The sequence below is a fragment of the Limulus polyphemus genome, unplaced genomic scaffold (genome assembly GCF_000517525.1).
Source record: "Limulus polyphemus unplaced genomic scaffold, Limulus_polyphemus-2.1.2 Scaffold3602, whole genome shotgun sequence".
Lineage (NCBI taxonomy): Eukaryota > Metazoa > Arthropoda > Merostomata > Xiphosura > Limulidae > Limulus > Limulus polyphemus.
In genome coordinates, this window is record NW_013669212.1 from 9388 (window position 1) to 22135 (window position 12748).

The window sequence follows — 12748 nt, forward strand, 5'->3', positions numbered from 1 at the left end:
GTGCCATCCTTCTTCTGGGCTAACATGACCGGAGCTGACCAGGGACTGTCTAATTTCTCGACTATCCCTTCCTTAATTAGTCTACCCATAACCTTCTCCATCTCTTGTCGCTTTGGTGGAGCTATTCTCCTCGGAAGGATCTTTATTGGACTATGATTGCCTATGTTTATTCTGTGCTGCACAAGGTCTGTGCAGCCGAGGTCATGATCTCCTTTTGAAAAGACGTCTGCATAATTCGCCAAAAGTTCCCTAACCTGAAGAGCCTTTTATATAGTCCATTTGTCATCGCTTAAGGCAAGAAATACGACCATAAAGAAAGGACATCCTCTCCCAGAACATTTAACTGACCTCTATAAGAAGACATTGACTGGCTCTACCTCCTGTCACACACCCAACAATGCCCTTCCTTAAGTGTCTGCTCACATTTAGAGAAATTGGCCACTGTTATGGGTACTACCTGATGACCTGCTACAAGTGACCTTCCAATCTTACATCCGCTGGCCTGGATGGGTCTTCCACTGCTTCCACAAGCATCAGGCTTCCTTGGGGATGTTCTTTTGTTCTACCCAAAATTATCTTCACTGACATAGGGGGTATTGTAGTTGACTTAAGTGCTGTGACATACACATCAACAGATGCAGCAACACTTATTGGAATTTGGCCTTTGTTGTTCCCAATCATCATTTTATCAAACTTAACTACATACTTCCTCGGTAGTAAGAAGTCCAACCCTAGTATGCATTGGTCTTCAATGTCAGCCAAGTATACTTTCTGTCTGTCCTTCATGCCCATGAGCTCAATCGTTACCCACACTGGTCCCCACAACCTTGCATAATGTCCTGTCACACCACAGAGCTTCTGTATGGCTTCTGGTACTCCTTTGTGATCCAGCACCTTGATACTCACAAGAGTTTGCTGAGATGCAGAATTTATGACAAAGTTGCAACTTTGGCCATCCAGCTTTCCTGCCATGTAGACACTATGTGTGCTTGCCATTTTACTCTTAGCCATTGGGACTTTCACAATGGGGGTTGGTGGGCGTCCCTCAGCACCAACCACTACTGGTTTCCCGAAGCTGACTTATTGGTAGCATTCTTCTTACACTAGCTCCTGTGTCCTTGCTCTCCACAGTTCCAACAACCTTTCTGGGTAGCAGCATTTCCTGCCATGGCATCTTCCCTGTGTTGAAGTTTCCAGCATTGAGCTTTCTTGTGCCCAGGTTTGTTACAGTGCCAGCAAAGTCCCTCAAACTTCTCTGAAAGCTGACCTTTTCTGGTTTTGAATCCTGATGACTGTACCAACCTTGGTACCTCTGTGCTGGACTAAACGTAGGATTCGAATTCAAGAGCTCTGGCCATTGCATCCTGCATAGTAGAGGGGTGTGCTTGCTTTGCTTGTATCTTCAGTTGTGGACTGTCCAAGGCATCTACAAAAGGATCCCTCAGCAACAGCTTGAGGACATTGGATGGGGCAGTTGAGTAGGCCATGTGTGTCATACTTTCCACGTCCTGTGCCAGCTCTTGCAGGCTCTCCCCTTTAGCACGTACTCTGGTCCTAAACCTAGCCCTGTAGACTTTGGACTGATTTTGGGTTCCATACCTGAGTTCTAGAGCAGCTACCAGTGCTCTATAGTTGTGCATGTCGTCTGCTGACAACTGTCCAAGTATTTCCAGTGGTTGTCCCTTGAGGCTCGTTGCCAGGTACACTGCTTTTTGCTCCTCTGTCTTTTACACAAGGAGGATATATTAGCCATGGACCTAATCAGCCCCAGACAATGGGAAACCCTTCCAGACCCTGCAACTAAACCCTAATGCAGACATCTTCAGTCCTGTCAGAAGTCACATTCTAAGCATAAATGTCAACAATATACCCATATTGCTGTACGAAAAAAGCCACAGGACTTCAATGGGAAGGCACTGTGGGAAGCATATAGAGCACAATTTGAGCTCCTGGCAGAAATTAATGAATGGAAAATGGAAAAGATTAGTAAATTTCAAAGTGAATTAAATACATTAAAGGATGATTTACTGGCGTATGGTGGCTTACTCTCAATTGTTGGATACTTTCTTCTTGCTTCTTGTTTCTTTTGATGTTCTTGTGTTGCTGCCATCAAATCTGCAAGGCTGATTTGCCACTTCTCGTTTCCATCTTCTTTTTTTTTCAGTCCTACTCTCTGACACCAATTTGTTACGTCTTTGGTCGATTGTTAATTTCCAGTATAAATTCTTCCCGAGGAACTCCAGTGATACAAGTCCTTTCTTAAATAAAACTAGTTTATTTTTCTCAATACAACTTTGCAATACACAGAATTTCCACAGTCACTTTAACTTAAACACACGCTATAATTCACAACGATTCACGCACTTTACTTATGGTCACTACCACTCGCTTGACTCAATTATCTCTCTCTATATCTATTTATCTGCAATTATCTCTCCGCTTTATTTGCTGGGCTTATATACCAAAAAGAGGGCGCCTAGAACAGATAAGAGTTGCCAGGAAAAGTCAAGATCCTTCGAGTATCTCATGACGTGTTACCAGCGTCACGTGACTTTCGCTGTCGTAACATCCCTGTATTTCTACAATATTAGTGAACGCCAATTTCCTTTATTTCCACAATATTAGTGAACACTAATTCCCTTTATTTCCACGATATTAGTGAAAGCTAATTCCCGTTATTTCCATCATGTTAGTGAAAGCTAATTCCCGTTATTTTCATCATATTAGTGAAAATTAATTCCCGTTATTTCTATCATATTAGTAATGGATAATTCCTGTTATTTCCATCATATTAGTGAAAGCTAATTCCCATTATTTCTACAATACTATTAAAGCTAATTACACATTCTTTGTACTATTGTAGAAAATAAGTGTCCATAAACATTGTGTTAGGCCTACTACATTTTAACACTACTTTGTTAATCAAAACGAATCATCAGCAATGGATATGACGGATATAGTAGGTTGAAACACTGTTATTATAGATGCTTCTAATTATTGAAAATGAAACATTTGTGAATATTTAAGCAGTTATTACATGTCAAATGCTTCAGGAATTAAGGAAAAATGACATGAATATACATTATATGAAACAATGCTGTGTAATGTAGAGAATGCACAGTTAAGACAATTACATAACAGAGAGGGGGAGTGTAGAACATTTCAGATTAAAAGTTACGAATGCGACGCTCCCACAGTCATGAGAGCGCGTGGGTAAAGGGCGAGGCATGAGCTTGTCCTTGATAGACTGATGCCATCGTAGCAGAGAAAAAGCTACAGAAAATGTTTATGTAAAAGGGAGGAGTCGGAACTTTGAAGTGGGATTGATGTCAAGAGAAGCGAGGAGCAGTACAAGTGAATAGGCTACCAATTTACCTACTCTAGCTGCAACCAATCATTTGAGAATTTTGGTTTTGGTTCTGGGAAAACCCAGGAGTTTGCAGAAATTGTCCAATGAAATGTCAGACCTACTTGCTGGTAGATGAGAATACTATTTGGACACTCGCAAGAAATTAGTATCAAAACTCATGTTGGAGTTGAAAAGTCAGTTCTCTCAGCATATAAAGAAAAGTCAGTCTGCTGCAAATTGAACAGTTCTCCTATAAATCTGAAGTTCTCTCTGAAGTTGAAAGTTTTCAAATGATGTTGAAGCTTTCAAGCCTGCAACAAAGCGAAAACACCATCTCAACCTTGATGTAAGTTACTATTGCTATTTCTGTCAAATCGAGTAACGTAGTTAAGAAGCTTGTGTAAAAGTGTATAATGTTAGAAATGTTGGAATATGTCAATATATCTGACTGCTAACTGTTTAATCGAGAACTTTCTTAGAATCATAGACGATTTGACGAGAATTGCGAGAGATTTGATTAATGAGATAACAGATTTTTGTGAAAGTTGCAAGTGAAAATATCTATGTTATATTAAAACTTGATGTATTTTTTGAAACCTCGGTCTCAGAGTCTATTCATTATTATAACTGTAAACTTCCTCGAGTTAGTGACTTGTGTACTCCACTCGCATCTGTATTCCTGGATTTAATATAAACCTATTGTTACTGGTGGTAAAGTCGAGCTCCAACGACTAGCTTACATGCCAGCCTGTTACAAATAATCCCTAAGGGACTATGTTAAGAATTTAGTGTTTAAAATGTAATAGAGCTAATACTAATGCCGTATGACAAGTATAATGGATTATAATCATGTTTTGCCAACCATCAAAAGGAGTTCACACCATAACAAATGAAAATAATATTAATGCCTTATGACAAATATAATGGATTATAATCATGTTTTGCCAACCATCAAAAGGAGTTCACACCATAGCAAGTGAAAATAACACTAATACCTTATGACAAGTATAATGGAGGAACTGGATATATAACGATTTATTAATTTCATCCTCTGTTTTCAGTTTTCACATCAATATAAATTAATCTACCATCTATATCTTTAAAATATTTTTAAACGAAGGACTAGACCGTTTTTTAAATTAAAATCTTCTAACACGGGGTTCTCTTTAGCTCTAAAAAATGGTAATATTTTTAACCCCGCATTCAAAAATTTCATATTGATCAGCAGTAAACAGACGTTATTCTCGTATGGAAACTGTATGAAATTGTAACACACGAATAAAGTAATATGCCCTTTGTTTTCTTAAACTGTCGGTGTTGAAAGAAATTAACTTATAAGTAACAACTATTCTTAATTGCTTGAAAGTTCCATATCTTCACAATCTTAGATCGCAAGTTTATTCGATGTTCGAAGAACTTCGTCTTTCTGAAGTTGGACTTCTCGTAGATGTTAAACAATTTTACTGTGAAACCATTCCCTGGTTTTCCTGTTCCTTTCAAAACCACTGTATGCTCTACCATGGGAGGCTTAACACTAAAAACCTCTGATAATGAAACACCGGAGGCTTAACACTAAAACCTTCTGCTAGTGAAGCAGCGGGAAGATTAACACTAAAAATTTCTGTATGAAGCACAATTAGGATTAACACTAAAAACTTCTGGCATAAAACACCGGTAGGATTAATAGTTAAAACTTCTGATAATGAAGCACTTGTAGGATTAATATTAGAAACTTCTGATAATGAAACAGAGGAAGGATTAAGACTAAAAAACGTATAATAATGAAGCACCAGTAGGATTAACAGTAAAAACTTCTGATAATGAAGCAACGGAAGGCTTAACACTAAAATCTTCTGATATGAAGCACCAATAGGATTAACACTAAAAACTTCTGATATTGAAATACCAGTTGAAAATTTCAGTAATTAGAATCAGATCTACATCAAAATAGTTTTTGTCGTTGTTTTCGTCATTGTGAATGAAAAGTTTCTTGAAGAGTTTTCAATCCTTGTGGTGTGTCATTATAACTGCTTGAGATTGAATTAGTGAATCAGTCGTTGTTCCCTCCTGTCGTTCTATTTCATCCCTTTTCTTTTCAGACATTGCTAAATGTTGATCTTGCTTATGATATCCTTTAGCGTCTTCACTGCATGGTTCATCAAACTGCTCTTGTGACTGGTTCCCCAGAACATTCGTCTGTTGTTTGCCCAAATCGGCTACACTTTCTGCATAATGGTTCAGGGCAATGTTCCCTAAGGTATCCAGATTTCTTACAACATTGACAGACGATTTCGCAAAAAAAATTAACACTGGTGCTCTAGAAATTTCATTATATTAGGAATATTATCAATCTAAATTTGATCTTTCAATCCTAAGACGAAATTGTGAACATTATTAAATACGTTTTCATACTAGTCAGTTGAAGAAGTTATTGATATAAACTAAAAGTTAATTGTTTATTATACTCCCAAATTTTCTGTAAGCCGTGATTCCAGATCTTCATAAGGTAACCAACGTAACTTACTTTGAATTTTATATCTTGAATACTGCTCATAAAGTTTTTAATCATTAAGTTACCCTTTTCTAAGCAATTCAAGTTTATTATTCACTGATGTAAGTGAAAGTAACCACAATTTATATACTTTACTGAATCTAGAGTCTGCATATATTCTATCACTATTGTGTATTCTAACGCTGATTTCAAGTTGAGCTAAGTATTAAGTGACAAAACCGGAAGTTGCAGAAAACAGGTGTAGAACCCCGATGTGGAGGACAACTGCCTCTTAATAATCGGTGTTAAATACTATTCATAATCTACTTGTAATACTTACCACATTGCAGTTTTAATATTAAACATATTCAGTATCAGTAACCTAAATACTTGACCTAGTCAAGTTAGACAATTTTCTACCTATTGCCAGTTTTTCACGTACAACTTTTTTTTGTTAATTTTTCTAACAGAAAATACTACTTCTGTATACCAATGCCAGTATCCATAGTTAGTGGCCTGGTTAGGGCGTTCGACTCGCAAGCTGAGGTCGCGTGATCTAAGTCTGTCGACGAACATGCTCACTCTTTGAGCTGTGGGGGCGTGATAATGTGATGGTCCATCATAATGTTGGTTGATAAAAAGATTGTGGTGGGTAATGTTGACTGACTGCCTTCCCTCTAGTTTATCATTTCAAAATTGGGTATGGTTAGCACAGATAGCCCTCGAGTAGCTTTACACAAAAATTCAACAAATCAACAAACAATCATAGTTATTAATACTTTATAGTAATTATGCTTACCAGTATGAACAGTTATAACTCTCACTGCTTTACAAATATTGCATTAAAAATGAAAGGGACAAATATTAAACATGGCTTGAAAATCCACTCCTCAACACAATTCGAACAGTCAGTTTGTAATTAGTTGCATGTGTACTGGGCATGTTTTGTTGTAAGAATACATGTGTGTATTGCAGCCTGTTTTTAGCGTTATCAGTTCTCTGGCTAACTACTGAAGCACCAGCAGGCTTACCTACTAGTGGTGGCCAACAAGAAAAACTAGAAGCTGGCAGGTCTTTAATTTCCTACGTTACCTACATTGTTATGTTTATTAGATCAATGCATGGGTACCCTGTATCCAAATGTAAATAACTACGTTTATTAAAGCGTGTGTGAAAAATCCAGGATTCATTTATCTTGGATCTCACCCTTTAACTTTGTTGAGTTTCATGTAAAACTCAACTGCAGAAAATCTCATTCTAATCTGTTAATATTTACAGGTTGCTCAGGATCTTCTAGTGATTGTTTGAAGAAGAAAATATCCGGTGTTAGATGGAAGGAAATTCGATACTATTACCAATGCAAACTTCTACTGTCCTTGAACCAGCAAGTGTTTGGCTATTTTTCTTGATTTGCTCTCCAAAGAGAATGAGACCATTCAAATCATTTCTATGGGAATGACAAAAGAGGTCTTTCATTTCTGTGAGAAGGCAAGAATCTTCACATACAGCAAGAGTCCACATCATCAACAAGATCAAAGACCTGCATTTCAAGTGACAAGGCCTCAAGAAGAAAGCGTTGAGAAGGTAGTAAAAACAAAGAGGAGAAATAGGGGAAACTTTCAATCTGATGTTCGACATCGCACGTGCTTTGATCGTGACAGAAATGGCTGAGAACGACGAGTTTATGCTGGCTCAAAGAGAGAAAAACGGGGTAGGAAAGCATGGGCCTGGTGACACCAATCTGGCCAAGCGAAAAGATGTGTGTCAACAAAATGGATTTACAGAGTGAGTCTAGAAAGAGAAAATTCAGAAGCTGTGTGATCAATGATGGAGTCAATAACGTGTCAAGAAATTGGAGCCCCAAGTGGCGATGATGAGGCAAAAGACAAGATGCACAAAACTTACCAACATCATCAATCCTGAACTGACTTCTGCATTGGATCAAAATAAAATCGATGACATGAATGTCGTCCTCTACACTTGTGTTTCTACAACAGGCAGTTGCCGTCCACTGAACTAAATTTCATCATGAATACTCAACCTAACAAATATAAGGCATATATGCTACTATTTTCTGGCAGCCACTGCGCAATTTCTGCGACACAATTTCGTGGAAATTGTTCTTATCAAGAAATCAATCAATCAGAGAGTTGCTAGACTTTGCTATGCTCTCTCTGGAGCTTACTAGATGGGATGGTAAGATGCTGCCACCAGTCCTGACATCAAATTAGAGCGTGGACTGACTTGCAGTTCTCATAACACGGAAAGAGGTTATAAAGATCATGAGTGTCTTGAAGTTTCCTAATGGGACTGGAGAAACACAAGTGGCTGCAGTGTTCAAGGTAATTGAAGAAAGGAACCTGACTGAATGTATGCAACTCAGATACTTACTTCAATCATTCAACGATGCCCTAAGCAACCAGGAGGAACAAAAGCAGTCCCTTCTTTAACTGATGGAGAAGCATCATCAGGAACATCCGAAACCAAAGAAGTCTACCATTGTCCAATGAATTCGCAAAATGTGACATTAATGTTAATACTTTTTGTGTTATATGTATTGTTATAACTTTTCAACTCCGTTGAGCAATCAATAAATATTGAGAAACTGTCTTTAAAATTTAAATGCTTTAGTTTCATAGGCAAAGAAATATAATCAAGAAGTAGAACTTGAAAATAACAAACATGATTTTTGAGTGACACCCTAAAGTATATGTATGTATAGCAAACAATCTTTACGTTATATAGAAAAAATATCGAGAATCTTTCGCTAGTAAACATGATGTCTTTCCGAATTTTATCCTGGGTATGTTTATTTATAATATAATTTTAGTTTATACAAAAATATACATTTACAAGCTATCATCTTTTGCTCCTTGTTTCAAAACCACATCCGAAAATTTAAAAAAAATCAGAAAATGATAATTCAAAGAATTAATGTATTTTTGAGATTTTATTATTATTAGACACCTTTAAAGCCTTTTTAGGCAAAATATACATAAAACGTGAACAGTTAAAATAATAGTTGGATTTATTTAACAAGTCAAATCTTCTAGTATAGATTATACATACTAAATTCTATACTCCATATTAGAAACAACCTATTTAAGATAAAGCAGCTAAGTGCACATCTGCTAATATTAATAACTTCTCCTTTTTACAGTGTGTTTTTAACAGATATCCTTCCGCTAAATAGTTTAATGGTTGGCAAAAACCTTTAAAATTTGTAATAAATATTGAATCAAATTTTGGTAGTAAATCTTTTATTACTCCTGTATTCTTTACCAAAATCTTATTTCATTACCTGTGTTGGCACATTTAACGGTGGCTCAATTCTTATGTTTGGATCCCAGCCACCAGGAGGCAACACTGTTACAGCATCAAGGAACTCGTCGATACCTGCCAATAGATCTTCACGATTTTTTGCTTTGTATGCAACACCATGAAATACCTTCATAAGATAAAAAAATACATGAATTTAAGTAGTGTAATATAGTTGGTAACAGACATTATGACCAATCTACAAAATTTTACAAAATTTTAACTCTATTTACAGTTATTAAAGAAAATGAGTAATTTCTCACAATGGTTGAATAAGTTATTTTTTGTAAAAGTTCAATAGTTGGGCGGGTTATTTTTACTATATGGTAAAACACAGTGCAAAGCATATGGATATAATAGTCTGTGTGGTAAATAGGGAGAAAAGAATGATATTATGCAGGGGGAACAAGTGGAGGATATGGATATAATAGTCTGTGTGGTAAATAGGGAGAAATGAATGAGATTATGCAGGGGAACAAGTGGAGGATATGGATATAATAGTCTGTGTGGTAAATAGGGAGAAATGAATGAGATTATGCAGGGGAACAAGTGGAGGATATGGATATAATAGTCTGTGGGGTAAATAGGGAGAAAAGAATGAGATTATGCAGGGGAACAAGTGGAGGATATGGATATAATAGTCTGTGGGGTAAATAGGGAGAAATGAATGAGATTATGCAGGGGAACAAGTGGAGGATATGGATATAATAGTCTGTGTGGTAAATAGCGAGAAAAGAGTGAGATTATGCAGAGGAACAAGTGGAGGATATAACTAACAGAGTAGGAGATATAATATAGGGGCTAGCAGAGATACATTTTTTGTGGTGCATGTAGGGGCTAATGATGTAGGGAAAGGTAAGTCAGAGGAGCTAATTAATAAGTACAAGAGTTGATAAAGGAATTTAAAGAAAAGGGTCATAATTTAATTTTTCTCAGGAATACTGCCCAGAATTAACTGTGCGATGAAGTTATAAGTAGGTTAATAGGTCTAAATGGTAGACTTAGGGGAGAATATAAGGATGAGCAGAGTGGCTGGTTGGACTTGTAGGATCAGTTCAGTGGAAGAAGGGAGCTTTTTGGAATCGATGGTTTACATTTAAATATAATAGGGGCTGGCTTGTTCGACAAGGCTATTAACTCAGTTGTAAGAGAAGTTTTAAACTAGAACTACACAGCAAAAATAATAAGAGGCAGAGAAAAATTTAGCATAGGAAATAAGTATACATGTAGTTATAAGGATAGGCTTAATTGTAATGCTAGAAGTATAAGAAATATAATAGATGACCTTAGAGAACTGGTAGGAATGGAAGATTTTGATAAAATGGGAATAACTAAAACATGGTTAAATGTAGATGATTTTGATGAGAGAAATTTCTTTGAAATACAGTTACAGGTTAGGGATAGTGTATTAAAGAGGAGGAAGAAGTGGCTTTTTATGTAAAATGTGAGTTAGATCCTGTTGAAGTTGAGATAATAACAAGGAGATTGAATCCATTTGAATTTCTATTAGTAGATGTAAAGGAAAAAGGCTTTTAGTGGGAATTTGTTACAGACCACCAAATGATACTGATAAAGTTAGTGAGAAAATTTACAATGAGATTAAGATTTCAACTGTTAATGAAGTCATGATTATGGGTGATTTCAATTTCAGGCATATAGCTTGGGAAATTCTAGAGGGAGAAAGGTTCTTGCAAACTGTTCAGGGTGGCTTTCTTCACCAAGTAGTCAAGGAACCTACTAGAAACAATGCTATTTTAGATTTATTGTTAACTTCAAATATAAAAATGAGCAAGAGGGTGGAAATTGGGGAACATCTGGATGCATATGATCATTGCACTATTATGTTCGATGTTTTGCTGCATAAGGAGATAAGGAATAATGATACTTTGGTTACAAATTTCAAAAAAGCAAATTTTGAAGGGATGCGACAAGAATTATCTGTTGTGAATTCGGCAGCTGAGTTATTTGGAGACACTGATCAGATATGGAAAACTTTTAAAGATAAATGTTGAAATATTCATTTTAGACATATTCCTTACAGAAAGTAACTGCAAATAAAAACAGGTTGGCTCAAAAAGTGTATGAGGTACAATTAAAGAAAAGAATCTTAACTTTAAGAAATTTAAATTGACTGTTCTGACAGGGGATTTAGAAGATTATAGAAGATCAAGAAAGTTGTTGAGATAGGAAATTAGGACATCAAGAAGGATGTATGAGAAAAGGTTGGCTAAAAAGGTAAAAATTAAGAGTAAGGATTTCTTTAAATACATTAAGGGTAAACAAAATGTTTGGATGGGGGTAGGGATGATGTGACGATGGGAATAGAACCCTTGAGAGATGATAATGGAAGGCTAGTATCTGATGATTGTGAGATGGCTGGGTTATTAAATTTTACTTTTTACTAATGAAGATTTAAGCAGTATTCTACTTCTTGATCAGTTGATAAATGGAAACGAGATCGAACAAGCTGACTGCATTAATTCTGAGCTGGTTAAGAAAAAAATTCGGAAGTTTTAAAAACGATAAGGCTCTTGGGCCAGATAATATTTCTCCAAGAGTTTTGAAGGAGGTTAAAGATTGGATATGTAAGCCACTTACTACTGTGATTGGAAGTTAGCCAATGTAGCTCCTCTTTTCATGGGAGGTGATAAAAATTGTCCCAGTAATTATTTTCCCATTAGTCTTATATCAGTTGTGGGAAAAGTTTTGGAAAGTCTGTTAAAAGATGCTTTGCAAAGTCATTTAACAAAATTTAGAATTTTATTGGATAGTCAATATGGTTTCACTAAGGGAAAATCTTGTCTTACAAACCTTTTGACATCCTTTGAAAAGGTTACTGCTTATGTAGATGAGGGTAAGGGTGTAGATTTGGTGTATCTGAATTTTCAAAAAGCATTTGACAATGTACCACATAAAAGGCTTGTGAAAATTATCTCTATAGGTGTGGGAGATAAGTTAGTAAATTGGATAGAAGAGTAGCTGGATGGAAGAAAGCAGAGGGTTGTTACAAATGGAGTTCAGTCAAACTGGGTTAATTTCACAAGTGGGGTAGCTCAGAGCTGAGTCTTAGGACCATTGCTCTTTTTGATTTACATCATTGACATAGATGAAGAAATAATCAATAAATTATTTGAATTTACAGATGATATTAAAGTCTTGGGTGTTGCTAGCTGTGAAGAGGATGCTGATGATTTACAAAAGTACTTAGATTATTTAGTGAGTTGGGCAAATAAATGGCAGATGGATTTTAATTATAATAAATGCAAGATAATGCATGTGGGTTGTCATAATTTGAATTATAAGTACAACTTGGATGGGAATAACCTTAACAGTGTTATGAAGGAAAGGGATCTTGATGTACTAGTTGATCAGTCTCTAAAGCCACCCAAACAGTGTGCTGTTTCTAGTGGTAGAGAAATAGGATTTTAGGTTGTATCTACAGAAATAATGAATACAAGTCTAAAGAGGTTATAATTTCATTGTAAAGGTCAATGGTTAGGCCACATTTGTAATATTGTATTCAGGGCTTGGGCTCCTTACCCTAGAAAAGACATTGAATTGCTGGAAAAGATTCAGAGAAGGGTTACTGG

The 12748-nt window shown here is 36.2% G+C and overlaps 1 protein-coding gene across 1 annotated transcript in view; it reads right to left on the reverse strand.

The window, feature by feature from the left end:
* Positions 1-12748, reverse strand: part of LOC106469664 (sodium bicarbonate cotransporter 3-like) — an 88871-nt gene that overhangs the window by 6109 nt on the left and 70014 nt on the right. The window contains exon 7 of the mRNA XM_022398242.1: positions 9142-9288. Coding sequence (XP_022253950.1) covers positions 9142-9288 — 147 coding nt within the window. The remainder of the gene's footprint in view (positions 1-9141; positions 9289-12748) is intronic.